Source organism: Microchirus variegatus (assembly GCF_963457635.1).
Source record: "Microchirus variegatus genome assembly, chromosome: 23".
NCBI lineage: Eukaryota > Metazoa > Chordata > Actinopteri > Pleuronectiformes > Soleidae > Microchirus > Microchirus variegatus.
The window spans coordinates 18,739,863-18,759,051 of NC_139824.1; the positions used below are offsets into that span (position 1 = coordinate 18,739,863).

The 19,189-nt window shown below is 39.5% G+C and overlaps 1 protein-coding gene across 1 annotated transcript; it reads left to right on the forward strand.

The window, feature by feature from the left end:
* Nucleotides 1-2,170: 2,170 nt before the first annotated feature.
* On the forward strand, nucleotides 2,171-17,938 carry col9a1a (collagen, type IX, alpha 1a; the record flags this gene model as incomplete). Its single annotated transcript, XM_083909676.1, has 32 exons — nucleotides 2,171-2,245; nucleotides 3,251-3,325; nucleotides 3,852-3,890; nucleotides 4,031-4,093; nucleotides 5,780-5,833; nucleotides 5,934-5,969; nucleotides 6,061-6,084; nucleotides 6,447-6,500; nucleotides 6,597-6,650; nucleotides 7,435-7,467; nucleotides 7,881-7,937; nucleotides 8,035-8,088; nucleotides 8,168-8,221; nucleotides 8,339-8,392; nucleotides 9,568-9,621; nucleotides 9,730-9,783; nucleotides 10,481-10,534; nucleotides 10,634-10,687; nucleotides 10,778-10,831; nucleotides 10,933-10,977; nucleotides 11,281-11,334; nucleotides 11,449-11,502; nucleotides 12,204-12,257; nucleotides 13,322-13,393; nucleotides 14,003-14,038; nucleotides 14,127-14,171; nucleotides 14,286-14,318; nucleotides 14,818-14,964; nucleotides 15,114-15,168; nucleotides 16,395-16,583; nucleotides 16,662-16,739; nucleotides 17,733-17,938. 32 exons carry the CDS (start codon nucleotides 2,171-2,173, stop codon nucleotides 17,936-17,938), a joined length of 2,064 nt encoding a protein of 687 aa, XP_083765802.1.
* Nucleotides 17,939-19,189: the final 1,251 nt, after the last annotated feature.

The following is a 19,189-nucleotide window of genomic DNA, read 5'->3' on the forward strand; positions in this document are numbered from 1 at the left end:
AATGTAAACAATAACAATGTCGCTTTGTTTTTTTTTCTACGCCGAACTCAACTGAACACTTTTAGTGTTTTATTCTTAAAGCCAAACACATTTTAAACCCTAATGTATCTGTGCTAATGTGTATGCTAACATTTAAATCACAGCTTTTGAAAGTCGCATTTTACAGAGGAAGTACAAAGGAGCGAGCTACGCTAACAGCAGCACAATGAGCAGCAAACACACACACACACACGTTAGTTGTGTGTCTTCTTACCTACTCTTGGACCATTTTGTGTGAATCTGTGACGCGGAATTAAACGGCAAAGTTTGTTGTCATTGTTCGTGTTTACGTGTTCGCTCGGCACCAAGACAACGGCCGTTAACGAGCTTCGAAAGAGACGCCTTCTCCCGCTCACTTCCGCTCGCTCTTCTTCGCTGTAACCACACTTCCGGTCTCGGTTGAGGCCGACGAGAGGGTTCAAAGACGAACTGCTGCCCTCTATCGGTTGAAGCTGACGTTGATATTTTTGGCTCTTGGGTGCTGTTTGCCTCTGGATGATGATTTTTATTAGATGTTATTATTATTAGATAATAATTAAAATGATGATTAATGGCAGCTTTTCCGTGTAAAAACAAACAAAGAGTATGTTATACTCAGTACTGTCAATTATAAAACATTTGGCAGACGCCTTTATCCAAAGTGACTTACAAGTTATCAGCATGTCATTATTTTATTATTGCTTGAATTAAACTATGAAAATAATCATTAATATTATCATTATTATTATTATAATTACTATGATTATTATCATTATGGTAATAATTATTATTATAATGATAATATTTAGAGTCACCTTATCTCTCGGTCCATCTTTATCTAATTTAACTTTACCAGTTTGTGAAGTATATGTGAGGGAGAGGATAATGATGATGAGAGCAGATTATTTTACTGGGAATAAAAGAAGAAGCAGAAGATGGAATTATATACATTTAATTTGACAAAAACACAACAATTTAAATAAATGAGCTATAAATTATACAGTATGTGAGTACGGTGAGTAATCTGTATTTGAATGAATTTTTAAAAAACTTTCTCACTTGTTTCCGCTGATGAGCCGCTCATGTCGCATCGTTCTCTTCTTCGTTGGTAGGAATTTGTCCTATGCCCTGCATCCAGACTTGAACCGCCACCCGATGGTGAAGTCAGCTACTACAGGACCCTGACACGTGAGTAAACCAGGGTCTGTTATATGCATTAAAGTGTTAATTTGACTTTAGTGTCAGTCGTCCAGAGTGCGTCCAGGAAAACCTGGAGCTGCGAGGAGCAGGAACAGCAGCATAAATCATCCATGTTCCAACTGTACGCAGCCGTTTTGTTTTATCATAGCGTCTATAACAGACATGTTTTTTTAAATGACACACTGCAGCTTTAAGTGCAAATGTAGTGACAAATGTAACCTAAAGTGGTTAGGCAGGTTCACATCTCCCTGTCCCTCTGTCTATCATAGCCGTCAAAGTTATCAAAGTGTCTACGATAACCTTTATCTAATGGAACTAAAAGTTTTAATAACATCAAAGGTCCATAAAACCACGTTCCCAAAGACTTAAACTACTTTAAACTGTTCAAACCACACTGTAGTTAAGTAATCCTGCACTAATCATTTAAACTAACCCTGGACTAAATGAACCCAGTACTGTGTGTGTGTGTGTGTGTGTGTGTCTCCAGCTACAGTTAACCTCAAACTGTTCAACACGACTCATGATTTCGCTCGTCAAACTTTTCGTGGAACGCTTCTTTCTTTGTGATTTCAGTCGAACCCTCAACGCGTTCGCAGTCATGATGATGTTCCCACCACCTGTGTGTGCAATGCATGATGGGAATGAAGCTGTGACTCGAGATGTAAACACAAAAGGAGCTGATAATAATACTCAGATAATAATGCCAAAATGTGTGCTTTACTGTAGCTTTAAATGGTTCCATTTCAAAGTAAAGGTGGGACTCTCCTCCTCCTCCTCCTCCTCCTCCTCCTCCTCTTCTTCTTCCTCCTCCTCCTCCTCCTTCTCTCAGCCTCTCATGATTAATCCGGACTTTTCTAACATCCTGTGTTTCCAGCAGCCAGTGGAGCTTCAGTCGGGGGGATACTGACAGGTGGACGGTGCGTGATCCCCGTCTCTGTTACTCAAAGGCACCATGGCTGCGTTCAGGAGCAGTCGGACGTCCTTGTTGGTGATTTTGCTGCAAACTGTGCTGATCTGCTCGGCTCAGGTGAGAACACAGACCTCACTGTTCTCTCACTGCGCTTATGATGTTTTATATATGAACGACAGAACTAACAGTCAGAGAACGTGACGATGCTGGAGTGAGTTTGAGCCTGGTTGTGTTTATTTCTGATGATATTATAGAATCATAATCTGTTATTTTGACTGTTCTGACCTCCAGTTCATCTGCTTAAACCTCTACAAAGCAGGAGGAAAACAAACATCTTATATCAACACTATTTCATACTGTGCTGTTTATTATTGTAACACCAATAACTATGTCATGTTTTTCTACTTTGCATATTTGATTTTAGCTGGTTTTATTTCCTCTGAGCTTTTTTCCCAAACTATAATATATTATCTTATGTGTTGTTGTTATTACATGGACAGGATCAGTGTGTGGATATTAAAACACGGGGGAAATAAAGTCAATATTTATATAGTGCTCTTCCAGTCTTGATGACCACTCAAAGCTGCTGTACACTAATAATAATAATAATAATAATAATAATAAATCAGTCTTGTATAGCGCATTTCTAGGACCCAATGCGCTTCACAAAAAAAATTAAAATAAAAATATAAGAAAAAGAAGAAAAAACAACAACAAAACAAACAAAAAAAGAATCATATGAGGTCCTACAGTTTGAACGTTCACTCACACGTTCATACGGCGCATGTATATCATGTTATTCTGTTATATGAAAGATTTATTCTTAAACGTATATTTACAGTTTATCTAATAACTGGAGTCTGTGTGTGTGCGTGTGTGTGTGTGTGTGTGTGTGGACACACATGGCACCAATCAGCTGCAGACGGCACAGTAATCTGAACACATGCACTTACTGAGAGGTGCTTTAATGATGGGAAACAAGGTTCACTTTCACCTGAACAATGAGACTCTGTGTGAGCAACAGCAGCAGCAGCAGCAGCAGCAGCAGCAGCAGCAGCAGCAGCTTCATGCATGATTTTTAAACATTCAAAATAAAAGTGAATTTTTGTGTTTGTTTTGCAGAGGGGCCCGGTCGGTCCCAGAGGCCCCCCGGGGCCCCCCGGAGTAGCTGGTGTGCCCGGAGTGGACGGCATCGATGTGAGTCGGTGTTTTGTGCCTCTGCTCGCGTTGTGTTTTCAAAGTTAATCGCCTCAAGAAATAAAGTTTAACGATGTTTTGAAATCTGTAACTTTATTCTCTGTTATTCAGTCATATATATTCACTTTTACCACTCCTTGAAATGGAAGTTATTATTATTTAGTTAATTCATTAATCTAAATCTTGTGTAAACACCTGCAGGGCCGTACAGAGGATTTTTAGCCAGACTAACCCTCACCCATATCACAAAAAAACAATATCACAATTTTAGTGCTATTTCAATGTTTTTTTTAGCCATTTGTTAATTTACTTTTTAAGCAATAAATGGCACATTTCACTACCTATTTCTTTATGTTGTAATGTCATTTGCTCTTATCTTTAATTATCTTTAGAAATGGCAAAAATATGCCTACAGTGTAAATATGACATTGCAGAATTTGCCATTTACTATTAGTATTATTATTATTATTATTGTTGTTAATCCAATAAAATCCATAATTATATCTCCTTCTTGTTGCGTTTCCAGGGCGACAGAGGAGACGACTCCACGGTGAACGGTGGCCCAGTGAGTGGACTTCATTAATGTCAATGATTCATACTTTTGTTTGGCCAATCCTTTACTCATATGATATGATTCTAGGTTTGAGTTTGTTGCTTTTCCTGCTTTGTGACGCAGAGATAACGGGAGCTTCCTTTGTGTTGCAGGGCGCTGACGGTGAGAACGGCAGAGATGGAAAACCTGGAGCTTCAGGTCTTCCAGGAGCAGACGTGAGTGAACCAGACTGTTTCTGATGTTCATCATAGCGTGTGTGTGTGTGTGTTCTTGTACTTGCAGCATACTGAGGACCAGTGAGGGTTTTTAACCAACAAAGTGAGGACATTTTGGCCGGTCCTCACTTTGTTTTCATTGAAATCACTTTCTTAGGTTGCTATAACATGCTATACTCAATTTGTCAAACAAAAAAAAAAATAGTATAGTAGTAGTATAGTATGATGTTTTTGTCAAATTTTGGACCAAAAAATTTGGGTCAAATTTATTTTTTCAAATTTTGGACGACATAGTATAGTATGACGTTTTTGTCAATTTTGGACCAAAACTTTTTGGTCAATTTATTTTTTTAATTTTGGTCGACAAAGTATAAGTATGATGTTTTTGTAAAATTTTGGACCAAAAATAAAAAAAAAATTGGAAAAAGTTTTCCAGCCCTTTTTGCTCTGGGGCTCCACCTGCAGACATTGTATGGTACTGCAACCAGTAGTTCTATATAGATGTCATTCATGAAGTAGATATTTGTAATTGTGGTGATTTATAAAGTGGAAATGCTGGTCCTCACTTTGTCAGCAACCCAGTCCTCAGTATGCAGCAAGTACAAGAATGTGTGTGTGTGTGTGTGTGTGTCAGACGTGGACATGTTCAGATCTGCTGCTGTGAGGGAGCGTTTGTTTTGGCCTCCGCTGAGTCAAAATGTGGACTTTCCTTGAATAAATCAGTCTATTTAGAGCCGAGAGTCTTCCTGACACACACACACACACACACACACACACACACACACACACACACACACACACACACACACACACACACACACACACACACACACACACACACACACACACAGGGATCTTTATGTGATGGAACGGGCAGGAAACAGCAGTCAGGAGAGCAGTGCATGCTGGGAAAAGGCCCGGTGCAGAATGGACTCAGTGTGTTTGGTAATCAGACACAGACTGAAGGTGAAAACACAGGTTTTTCTGCCTTCACCAAAGAGACAGAACTCATCTGTGCTGGTCCTGGGTCAGTGTGGGCAGCAGACGACGGAGGGGGAGGAGCCATCTCTAGACCCTCCCTCTGAATATATACATATATATTATATATATGTTCTGGGATTATTTTGAAATGACTTACTTCACTAAATGTTTAAATGTTCTTTTTGTTCATCGCAGAATCTAAAGAAGTTATTTTGGCTCAGTGGTTCTCAGACGTTTTATTCAAAGTTCACAGAGTCAGATTTTATTCTCTCATCATCCTCCTCTTCCTCACATATACTTATATACTCATACCAGATTAGATTAAGATGGATTATTTTATTTTATTTATTATTCTTTTGTTATTTGTCTGATTTTCTCCACACTCTGGTCACATGCCCCTGGTTTATTTACAGTATTTCTGATTTCACCACCAGAGGAAGCTGGCGTACCATCGGTGGTACACATACCACAGTTTGAGAACCACAGGCCTACTTATATTTATCTATATTGTTTTTATACCAAACCTAACTTTAACTAAGTTTATTTTAGTAGTTTTGTTCACTTGAAGTTTTCTCATTTTCTCATTTTTAATGAAACTTAAAACCGAATGGTTTTGTTGATGAAAACCTGGAGGTTCTTTGAAATGAAAAGTCTGTTTAATAAGAATAAATACCAGTGTTTTTGAAGGCTTTTGTATCTTTGTAGGGACCTGTTGGACCTCCTGGAGATCCAGGTGCACTGGGCTTAAAGGGACCAAAGGTAACGTCATCATCTCACAGAACTCACTGTCTTTGTTTCCTGAGAGTGAGTGAATATAGAGGAAAGATACTTCATAAATCTATTGTCTTCTTGTTTTCAGGGTGAACCTGGGTCACGAGGGCCTGCTGGAGAACCTGTAAGTGTGGATTATAATCTCTTTGTACAAGTAGAACGTCTATAAAAGTGCATCTTCTTCACTGATGTAACCGTCTCCTTCTCCCTGACAGGGTGTAGGACCTGACGGCCTAGATGTGAGTACTTTTATTATCATCATTATTATTATAATTATTATAATAATCTATGTGTCCTCTGCTCTGTAAGTAGATCTTTCTCAAAGTAACATCAGAGTCTTGTTTGGACCTTGAACCTCACAAATGAAAATAAAGGTTTTTATTTGCATCGGTGGGAAAATAAAACACAACTTTGTTTTTCCCAAAGACTGGGTTGAAATTATATTTAACCAAGAATCTCTTAGAAATTATTGATTTATTTATTTCAAATTGATATTGATGTCTTCTTCTGATGATGAAGATGATGTCAGACCACACTCACTCTCACTTATGAAAGGTTGTTGGTTTGAAGACACAGTTTAACACAGTCTTGTCTTCTTCAGGGGATTCCTGGTACAGACGGACTTCCAGGGGAACTTGGCAAAGTTGGAACTCCTGTGAGTTTCCTCCTCTTTTATTTTATTTAATAACGCTTTGTTTGTTTGTTTGTTTGTGGATTTAATTGTTTTAATTGTTTTTTTTAACTTTTCCAGGGAGCAAACGGGAAGAGAGGAGCAGTTGGTCTTCCTGGTTCTGCAGGACCTCGGGTAAATATATGATACACCATTAACACAACAAACACCAAAGTGATATTGTTTGTTTCTTCTTTTACTTTGTGTGTTTTTAACAATCCATTCATGCTTTTACTCAAACATTTCCTGCCTTCAGAGTTTTATACATATTCTATATAACGTCCATATTAACATTATGATTTAATATCTATTTTTAATTAAGTAGAATATTGTTATTTGCACAAAAACATGATAAAGGGAAAACTTAATCAACAATTTTCTGTTATCTATCTATCTATCTATCTATCTATCTATCTATCTATCTATCTATCTATCTATCTATCTATCTATCTATCTATCTATCTATCTATCTATCTATCTATCTATCTATCTATCTGTCTATCTATCTATCTATCTATCTATCTATCTATCTATCTATCTATCTGTCTATCTGTCTGTCTGTCTGTCTGTCTGTCTATCTGTCTATCTGTCTATCTATCTATCTATCTATCTATCTATCTGTCTATCTGTCTGTCTGTCTGTCTATCTGTCTATCTGTCTATCTATCTATCTATCTATCTATCTATCTATCTATCTATCTATCTATCTATCTATCTATCTATCTGTCTGTCTGTCTGTCTGTCTGTCTGTCTGTCTGTCTGTCTGTCTGTCTGTCTGTCTATCTATCTATCTATCTATCTATGTGAGTTTTAGTTGATGCTATGAAAGGTGCTACATGATGTATTGTTTTTATATTTAAAGAAGTTTAATTCAGCTTGAATATATATGTATATATATATATCTTTCTTTTTCTGTGCAGGGAGCTCCAGGTGTTTATCAAGGCGAGGACCTGGTGAGTTTGATATATAAAAAATAAATAAATAAATTATAGTCATTTGAAATAAAAGCACTTATATTTCTTTATGTCCCTGAAGATAATTTGTGAAACAATTCCAGCGATTTTTCTTTAGTGTCATATCTAAAATCTAAAAATGTTTGACAGGATGCTCTGACCTTTTGACCTTTGACCTGCTGTCTCATGTAACTGTTGTATTATTATTTATTATTAGTATTATATATATTAATATTAGTATTAGTGTCCTCACTTTTCCTGACCCTGAGAAAACATGTCCAACACACGATGATAACAATTTCTTCTTCTTCTTCTACTTCTTAGTGGGTCAGGGGTGGGAGTGTTAACTGTCTGTGGAGCCCCCTAGTGGCAGGGCTTTTCCATGACCTCAAATAGGTTGTTGTGTTTTTCAGTGTCCCAACGCCTGCCCTGCTGGTCTGAACGGACATTCTGGTTTACCCGGCATGAAAGTAAGTTCACTTTGACTCACGATATCAATCATGTTCACATTTACTTTGATTTTAATGTTACATCGACTAAATATAACACATTGTTCCTGCACAATAGGGCCACAAAGGGGTCAAAGGTGAATCTGGTGAGCCTGGCAGACAAGGACACAAGGTAATAATGAGGATTTTTTTCATAGATAAAAACTTGAAAGTTGATATCAGCATCACTGATGACTTACAATCATTTTCAGGGATACGAAGGTGATCAAGGAGCACCGGGAGACGTCGGAGCTCAAGGACTGCCAGTAAAATATTTCACCGTATTCTTTAAACTCAAACTGAAATTATGTTTTTCACACAGTCAAACATGTTCACGTGGCTCATGTCTGCTCCTCTTGTCTCTGCCTGCTGAGTAACTTTAGGGCCCAGGTGGAAAAAGAGGCCTGCCAGGAATAATGGGCTCCAAAGGGGACAGGGTAAGAGGCTACGAGGACACACACACACACACACACACACACACACACACACACACACACACACACACACACATTCTTGTACTTGCTGCATACTGAGGACCAGCCTTTCCACTTTATAAATCAACACAATTACAAATATCTACTTCATGAATGACATCTACAAAGAACTACTGGTTGCAGTACCATAACATGTCTGCAGGTGGAGCCCCAGAGCAAAAACGGCTGGAAAACTTTTTTTATTTTTTATTATTTTTTAATTTTGGGTCCAAAATTTTATAAAAACGTCATACTATACTATGTCAACCAAAATTTAAAAAAAAAAATTTGACCCAAAATTTTTGGTCCAAAATTACCAAAAATTGAGTATAGCATGTTATAGCAACCTAAGGAAGTGATTTCAATGAAAACTAAGTGAGGACCGGCCAAAATGTCCTCACTCCGTAAAATGACCTCACTTTGTTGGTTAAAAACCCTCACTGGTCCTCAGTATGCCGCATGTACAAGAACACACACACACACACACACACACACACATTCTTGTACTTGCTGCATACTGAGGACCGTGTAAAAGTGCTGACAAAGTGAGGACCAGCATTTCCACTTTATAAATCAACACAATTACAAATATCTACTTCATGAATGACATCTATAAATAACTACTGGGTGCAGTACCATAACGTGTCTGCAGGGCTTAAAAACAGAGTATAACATGTTTACAACCTAAGGAAGTGATTTCAATGAAAACAAAGTGAGGACCAGACAAAATGTCCTCACTTTGTAAAAATGTCCTCACTTTTTTGGTTAAAAACCCCTCACTGGTCCTCAGTATGCCGCAAGTACAAGAACACACACACACACACACACACTGCAACATTTCTGTTAAAATGCAGTATTTGAATTTAAAAATATTAAATATATTAAATATATATATATATATGAACGATGATTGGCTGATTTTATTTTATTTTCCTAAAAACATGAACTTGCTACAAAACTGTGTCAGATAAACTTTTTCTACTTCAGTTTTAATGACTTTACGCGGAAGTCTTGACTTAATTTGCGTTTCTGTGAACAAAAACTGTGTAACTACACTATAACTCTGTATTATTAAATGTTTTTCTTTGACATTTTATTGAAAATAAGTTAATAAATAAACTTTTCTTTGCCTCACAAAGGGAGCTCGTGGGGGTTCTGGTGAACTGGGCCCTCGAGGAATCCAGGGAGCTCCGGTGAGTTTTATTCTCTGATCTTATCTGATCTCATCATCACCGCTAAACGTCTCACGTCTCCATTTTTATTGAAAACCAAAATAATGAAATTTATTCCATGTTTTTTAGGGCGACCGAGGCCGAAGAGGAGTCGTGGGCGAGCTGGGGCCGGGGGGAGTTCAGGTGAGGTCGGATAAAGTCTGATTATGTTCATTATCACAGTCACATTGACAGGAAATGAAGCGCAGAATATGTTTGTGAGATCCTGAGATCATAACACAACACAACTGTCCCTCTAAAAAAACACACATTTGTTCACATCATTGTTATTTAGTGCAAGTTTAAATGTTGATAAAATCTCGATTCACAACAATATATAGTAATATGTCAAAAACATGCAGAGGGAATTTCTTCTAATTTGGCACAAAAATTCACTCGGACATAAGGATGAGTTCATACAGTTTTGGTGGTCAAAGGTCAAAGTTCACGAGCACTGTGACCATTCAAACGTGGAAACTAAATCAAAGTTTCGACAAATACTTTGTAATCTTTGGAAAATAGTTTGTAGGATATTGTTTATAATTACATTTCACATGTTTGTGCATGTACAGGTTCACTGACACTGCGTCTATAAATAGTTAAAACTAAGCATGGCAACTATGGCAACAGCTGCATGTCACAAACTGTGCACTAGATTTAAACCTTTTTTTCCTCCGTAAACTGGTTTGCAAACACAATTAATTGTCGTTTATCGTCGTTTTTTTTTGTTTAAATGTTGTCTTAAACTATTGAAATTAAGTTTTACATCTTCATTTCTGAGTCAGTTTTTAATTTCCCCTCCAATTCCACTTCTTCTTAATCCTGTTTATTTGTATTTCAGGGGGATCGAGGTTCACAAGGAATAAGAGGAGTGCCCGGACCAAAAGGAGGGCCTGTGAGCATCTTATCACATATAAATATATATATATGTATATATATGTTTATATAGTATTTATGGTCATGTGTTAAAACATGGTCTTGTTCATCTCAACAGGGTTTACCTGGTCCAGACGGTCGTGAGGGGATCCCTGGGCTGCCAGCATCTAAGGTCTCTGCTGTTAACTTCCTGTTGTGTTTGTATAAACAATACTATTGTTTCTTTTCTTCACATGTTGTTGTTCTGTGTTGTTTTTTTTAGGGTCTTCCAGCGAAAAGTGGGTCACCAGGAGACTCTGGGCAACAAGGGCTTCCCGTGAGTGACCTTTGACCTTTGACCCCCCTCACCCCCCACCCACCATTCATCAGCAACAGCTTCAGATTGTATATGTTTGACGTTTGTTTGTCTTCATACAGGGTGTCCCGGGGGCTTACGGTCAAAAAGGACACAGTGGAGTGAAGGTATGTGCGTCATCTGTTCAATGTTGATATGAAAGCAGTGGCGTGCACAGGCCTTTTGGGGCCAAAACCCATGTAATTATTCATTTTAAAAAGCAATGTTAAAGTGTTAAATCTTGTATTTACTTACATTATATAAATGTATTTATTTCAATAACCACGCAGTAATGCCTAATAAATGGGTTTCTACACAATTACTATGGACAATATGACACATTTTAACTGAAAGGAGATTATTAAACAATTAAACAAATAAAAATATCTTCAAAAAAAATTTGATTTGTGATTTACTGCATTTGTCTTCAGGGTGTCACAGGAGACCCAGGAGTTGTGGGACTGATGGGGTCTCCAGGCAAACAAGTGAGTGCATCTATTTGTTCGAGGTCACAACAGTGGATCGTCTGCCTCTATCTCATCAAATTTAATTAGAAACACAAAAACAATTTATGTTTTTAATGCCGTTTCTTCTTCTAGGGCGAGCGCGGTGAGCAGGGAGAGGTGGGACCAGTCGGAGCCAGAGGAGGAACAGTGAGTCTCTGAATCGCCTTATTCTAAAGAATAATCTATACGTAAAGCAAGTTACGTCTGTGTGTCTGTGACTGTGCATCCTTGATTTTCTAATTTTTTGGAGGAATTTTAATTTTCACTGATTTATCATGCTGCACCAGGCAGACAGTGGCTCATAAAAAAAAAAAGTATCTCAGAATGACTTGAAATTTACCATCATAATAGTCGGCATCGCCCTGAACAAGGATCAGTTGAAAATATTTGCAAATCTCTTAAAGAATAATTTTGATGAATTTTTGAAAATCATGAAATGATCCATTTGCCCTGATGCACTTTGACAGTGAGCTGACTTTCTTCTCAAAAACAAAAAGTATCTCGGAATGACTTGAAATTTACCGTCATAATAGTCGGCATCGTCCTGAACAAGGATCAGTTGAAAATATTTGCAAATCTCTTAAGGAATAATTTTAATGAATTTTTGAAATTCAGGAAATTTTGCCCTGATGCACTTTGACAGTGAGCTGAGTTTCTTCAAAAAAACATTAGCACATTTGCATTGTGTCTAATGAGGTTGCACAGTGTTTGTATTGAACGCCTTTACGTTCCTTATCATGCATTACCATAACTGAAAAATCTTCTTCAGCTCCCCCTATAGGGCACTGCACTATGATAATAATGACACATCTGAATTTGAGTCTTATTTTACTCTCTTTTTTCTTTAGGGTGAACGAGGAGAACGAGGGTCTGATGGACCTCCAGGATCACCAGGAGCGAGGGTAAGACACCAGAGTGACGTTATCAAACACACAATCACAGCAGGAAGTGAGCAACACGTGGAAGTGACATTGACCCATTGTGTTAAACTGTGGATTATATGATGTTGTGGTCGCTGCAGCTGCTGCAGACCTGCTCAGGCTTTGACAGAGGTGACATTCACTCTGTTGTATCTTCATGTGCCATCAGAATAATCTTGAAGACATTATTTAAAGGTTGAAATCTTACATTGTGTCGGTTTAACGACAAAATCTCAAAAAGTGAGCGGCCCCAGTCTCCAGCCCTGTGGTGCTCCAAACTGACGATCACACAACTGTGCAACTCGCCTTCACAGGAGCAGATATCAGTCCTTTTTTGTTGTTGTTGTCGTTAATTCAATAAAAACATTGGTTTCTCTTACGTAATTTCTCAAGTATAATCTGGATTATGCAAATGATGACAATCGAGAAAACGAGACGAGAAGTTGCACAAAAGCACGAGAAGATGAAGACGAAGCCTGACTTTACGGATGTGAAGGACAGCGTCGGCTCAGTGTGACGCTCTCCATGCGGCCGATCAGTGTTCATAAACACCACTTCCTGTCCTGAACACATTATTCAACATAAGGAGCAGATTATTCAACACTGGATCACCTTGTGCTGCACTTTCATTAAAGAGCGACGGGCCTCAAGGAAGCTGTGTTGCTGCAGTTAAATCTCTAATCCAGCAGCGAGCCGCTCCGGCATGAATGGCCTCTTGTTAACCGGGGTTTTCTTTCTGCAGCTCGGGGGGATTCAGGGATTCAGGGACTCAGGGCAGGAAAAGGAGCTGAGACTCAGTGAAAGAGCTCTCTGTTCCCCAGGAATGCCTGACCCTGGTCGGCTCACTGTGTGCCACCATCACCCACACATGCCCACACATATCTGAGGGTGTGGTCGCTCCTCGCTCTTCCTGGTCCTCACCATGTGGTCAGGTTGAGGTCAAGGACGTCGCTTCACACAGTCGATGGTGTGTGTGTTATGACTCTGAGTGTGTGTGTGTGTATTTAATGGTTTGATTTTCTGTGTGTGTGTGTGTGTTTATACAGGGGAGCAAAGGGAACCCAGGCCTCCCGGGTCTTCCTGGTCCTGCTGGTTATCGTGGTCAAAAAGGAGACAGGGTAAGAAAATGCCCAAATCAAATATGTCCTTCAGACGTGATGACACCAGAGTTAAAGGGTGATTCTAGCTTATTTCACTGTCTTATCTTTTCTTTTCACTGCTTTGATAAACAAGAGCAATGAGTTGTAAAACAGTTTATCCAGATTATCCAAACGGCGCTAATTATCCCCTAAACACTGCCGGTGAATTTGGCACCACTTTAAAATAAACTAGCCTTATGTGGTGTTATATGGCTGGGTTTGAATTGATCTTCATTTGAATAATATCCAATGTCAATTCATAAAATCGATCCTTTAGTCGTCAGCAATAAACTCAAGAGTTGGACAAACACTTAAGGTTCTCTGAGAATCTCATACATATAAAAAATTGTATGAATTGAAATGATATAGAATCAAAATTATTTAAAGGTTGAAATCCTACAGTGTGTCGGTTTAACTACAAAATCTCAAAAAAAGTGAGCGTCCCCAGTCTAGAACCCTGTGGTGCTCCATTCATTATTGTGATGTGTGTGTGTGTGTGTGTGTGTTAAATGATTGTTCAAAACAATAACCTTTAATGATATAAATGATTATGAGAGATTATTTTATATTATTGTTCTGTTTTCTCAGGGTGCGGTCGGTCTGGATGGGCCCATGGGAACACAGGTATGAGATTTAATATTACGTGGACAACTTCACGATTATGTCAGAGTGTTGAGTTGAAGGACATTAAGATCTTGGTGTTTCTCTTCAGGGATCTTCAGGTGATGAGGGGACATCAGGAGAGCGAGGAGAGCTGGTGAGTGAGCAGCTGTTGACCGGAATTGTTATTAATATTACATTAAATTTACATTTAAAAGAAACTTTGGATGCAGCGCATGATTATTTCTGCTCTTTGTGTTTCCTCCTCCAGGGCGAACAAGGAGAACCGGGCGAGAAAGGATCGGTATGTTCACGTAAACGGCAAATCTGAACTGTATCATAACACGTTATGACTGTATCGCTGCTCTTGTAAGGGGGCGGGGCCAGTAAAGGCTGGTTACATTCATTTTTTTATAGTCAAAGTGATAGTAAAGGGTTGTAAAAACGTTATATACGTTAAATATCTACTGAGAGGAGAATGTCTGCTAACCTGACCTGAAGCTTTTTTCTCCTTTGGTTGAGACGTTTTTGAGAGAAGGAGTGAGGCTTTTTATTTTAATATATAATTCAATATAGCCAATGGTTAGCTGTTAATTGCTCTGCTAGCATACTGTGCGAATTGAAGCACCATCTACAGTTTGTTATCTATGCTAACTATGACTTTATTGAACCCAATTGGGCCCAATTCATTCAGTTCAATAACTGTCAATGATAAAAGAAAATATTACAAATCTGGCCATCAAGTAGAATAAGTACTGTCTGTGTTTGAGGCTGCGATCATCATGAGCTGTTGTTGTTTTCAGTCAGGTCCACCAGGAGAGACAGGAAATAAAGGACCTGAGGGTGGACGAGGACAGCAGGGCAAAGAGGGCAAACCCGGGCAACCAGGACCACGGGGCATGCAGGGCGACATGGGCGTACCGGGCTTCCCTGGAACACAGGGACCAGCGGTGAGATGCTCTCCATCGACACTCTGCTCTGTGAAATGCTTCATGTTGAATCGTGACTTCCACTAAAAGAACAGAACATGTTCCGTATCGTGTTTGATGTTTTCCGGAAGAACAGATGACTTATCCGTGCACAATCTTTGTTTGCACAGGGAAAATCACCAACAGATACACACATCAAACAAGTCTGCATGAGGGTAATGCAAGGTAAGTGTTGGTCATCCTCGTCCTCACCACAGGGTTCGTTACCACATCTTGGTTGATATCAAACTCAAGGACTTTTCAAGGACTTACCAGGAATTCCAATTTGCTCAATTTTAAGGACTGAATCTGAGATTGAAGTCTCTCTTAGTCATTTTCTTTGGTGAGACCGAGATCTTGGAATTTGCAAAAGGGCTTTCAAGGAGCCATGTTAGGAACCCTGCTAACAAGACCAAGGGACAATTCCAATTCCTTATCTTAACCCTTAAACTGGCCTCAAAACCAAGTGTTGAGGGTTATTTTGTCACTTAGAAATGGGACAGCCCTTAAATGCAGATACGTCTTCAGACTGTAGGGGGCAGAATAACGCCAAAGCTGCGTCCAGTCTGTCAACTCCAAAAAAGAAGAAGAAGAAGAAGAAGACATTTACGTCAGGATTATTTATTCTGATCCGTTTGTCAGTCAAGTTATTAGGTTGTCAGTTAGTTATAAGATGATACTCATACAAATATTCAGCTGACAGTTACCACACACCACGACTTATTGAAAAGTAAACCACACCGGCCGACTTTTGACAAAAGATGGTCAAATAAAAATAAATGTTACGCAACAATGACGTCAGTAATCCATAATATGGGCCTAAACTAAGATCATTTTTATATCTCTATTAACATAGGAAATACTTCTTTTGTAGCGTACACTAGTTTCGCTGCTTTCGACGCCATCTTTGTTGTGTGAAAACAATGCAATGCATTCTGGGTAGCCCTTGCTCCCAAGGGTGGTCTCAGAAAATCTCATCATTGAGGGCGATACAGCCCTTAAACTTGACCTCAACTTAATTTTTCTGAGAATCAGGACAGAACTTGGACTAGAGGGAGAACATTTTTGAGATTGAGGATTAAGCAAGGAATTGGAATTCACCCTAAATTAGCTTCACCATGAAGCTTTTCAATCAGTCACCAAAGTCCAACCAGGTGTTGTCATCCTGTTTGACTTTAGTGTCAAAATCAGCAAGTTTGCAAAACAAAGATGAGATGCCGTACAGATCAGCAGCAAGTGTGGCCTCGTATATTTGATAGGGATTTAAAAGCAAACGTCGGCTTCAAGACTTGAATCCAAGCTGAAAAATGCACGAGACGATGATTTTTAGACACAAAGGGGAACAAAATATTGACACGATTTCAATTTCTGACAAAAAGCCCAAATCTAAATCACGTCCTCCTGTGTCACAGAGCAGCTGGCCCAGCTAGCAGCCAGCCTGAGCAGGCCTGAGTCGGGCATTGCTGGGATACCGGGTCCTCCAGGCCCACCTGGACCCGCAGGAGCCGCCGGGGAGAACGGTTTCCCCGGACACACCGGGTCACGGGGCCTGCCTGGTCTGAAGGGACCGGCCGGGGTGATGGGTCGCAAAGGGGTCAAAGGTGAGAGATCAACACTGAACGACCACAAAGCGTCTGTGACCACAGAGGTCTCGAGCGTAACATGCGTCTGTTCTGCAGGTGACGTGGGCGACCGAGGAGACAGAGGAGCCACAGCGAGAGGACAGAAGGGAACACCTGGAGCCCCCGGTCTGCCAGGTACGACGTCAGGGAACGTAGTGTAGGGCCCCGTGAACACTAGAGGGCCCCCAAGAGCAAAAAAAATAAATAAAAGTTTGGGTCGCTGTAGTTTATTTAGGATTTTTCTCCCCGTTTTTACCAAAGCATTTTTACATAGTTGTCAGATGTGATTATTTAACTTTATATTTTATTATAAACCATTTTTATGACCTTGTTCCCGGTGCCTCTGTTGATTTACATTATTATTATTTAAGTATTCGTTTGATGTGTATTTTATTTAATGCTGTGTTTTTTTTACATATAAAGGTCAAATCTTTGTATAATAGGAGTGTATTTTGAATCCCCCCCCAAAGATTGTGCACATTTTTAGATTTTTCAGACCTTAATATCTTAATATTTTATTTATAAACCGTTTAGTTTTATGTATTGATTCTCTGAGTCGCCAGTAGGGGGAGTTGCTGAGTTTGCCAAATATTAATTGAAAGATTTTTCTGTAAGTTTTACAAATCTGGTGTCTGAACAAAAAGTTCTCACGTTTTACAAGTGTAAGTAGAATAAGTACCTTTAGTATAGTAGGTGTGTGAATGATCAATAATCATTACTATTGGCCAGAGCCGTTTCTTGCTATATGCGGACTATGACCCCACAGCCACCAGGGGGCCCCCAAACTTCAGTTCAGACTCATATTTTATTATATTTTTGAGAAGTACCTGTCTTTATTTGCATGCATTGGATGCATCCATTATTTGCGAAGCATGTAAGTGTTTGTGGGGTAATCAGAAAAAGTTTGAAAAAAATAGGGGCCCCAAATAGTATCTCGCATATGGCCGCCAAACAGCTAGAAACGGCCCTGCTATTGGCAGTAACCGAGGGCCCCAAAATCACATTTTGCTTTGGGCCCCATGGAGGCTTGGGCCAGCCCTGGCTCTAAGCTCCATTCATAGAAATGCTCTTACAGAATGTGTCAGATCATCGTTTTAAAACTCTCCGTCGTGTTGACTCTTCTTCCAGGTGAACCTGGACGTCACGCTTACGGCAAAGACGGCCGCGAAGGGCAGCGAGGGCCGCGCGGCGCCGCCGGCGTTCCCGGCGTTCCGGGGCCCCCTGGTGCTGCCGGTGTGAACGGTTACTGCGAGTCTTCTCAGTGTGTCCTGCCCATGGTGGCGGCACCGGTGTCGGCCAAAGACTCCAGCATGAAGGGCCCCAGTGAGATGTGAGGAGTCAGAGTCAAAGACTGAGGAGACGCAGACTCCAGAGGAACATTCTGTCTCTTTAGGTTTTCATGCTTGGTTTGAATCTTTTTTCATTTGAAACTTGACTCTGTGTGTTTTCACTCTTTGACATGAAGTTTAATTTTTACCTCAGTGTTTCCATGTCTGTACTGTGTTATTAAAAAGGAGTCGGCCCATTTGTGTCCCAACAACAAAGAGGAAGACTTCCCGTGTGTTTAGGTAACAACTTCATTATTGCTGAGTGGAATGTGTGAGAAAATCTCTCTCTGGCAGTTTTATATGACTTCTTATTTATTATACCAAGCTTCCACGTGATATCTTCAACTTGTACAAAGGGGGAAATAAATACATTTTTATAACTTCTTGCATGTTTTGTACCAGTGAGTATAAAGAGGAGGCCACATGGCAGGATAAGTGTTGTTCTCTGTGGGTTCTAATAAAGCCTGACTGACTGTGATCGTCGGCTTTAACACATAAATGTGTTTCTACAAAAACAAAAAGAACACAAATCTCCGTTCAACTGGAATTTGGAGACGTTTGGTCCCGTTAAGTTCACGCAGATTTGTTCAGAATATTGTTGAAGTACCATCATCAGAGTTGTTGCTGCTTCACTCAAACATAACTGACATTTCCAACTTCCTTAACAAGAAAACTTCCACCACCAGCTAAAAAGCTAATGACTTTAAAAATGAACATGGAAGTAAAAATTGTGATTTTCTTTTCGGGTGATGTTGCCTTAATCTTTCTATATAGAGTTTGAATGTTCTCCTCGTTCCAAGTCCAAAAAACATGCAGAGTTTAATTGGACACTTCAAATTAAATTGACTGAGTGAATGTCTGTTTGTGTCTGGACTGATGACCTGTGCAGGGTGTGAGGCCAACTGTTCTCCCTAATGTTATAATGAAGATGTAATGCTCTGCTGCCCCCTTCAGGTTTAAGAGAGGATGACTTAAACTCACTACTCCCATTATTCCCATGGATGTGGTATAAGACCAGGGTCCGTGTACGTTTTGATCGTTTGTTTTTTCATTGAAACCAATAAACAAGAAACGGAAATACCACATTTTAGGGTCACGAGATTATTTCTGGGGGTCGCCAAATCATTTCGGAAAAATATATAAAAAAAAAAAAGTACTTTTTCGCCCAACCGCTCGTCGTCATTCTAACGTCTGATCGGGGTCGCCAAATCATTTTCGAAAAATATTTAAAAAAAACCAAACTTTTTTTAATATATT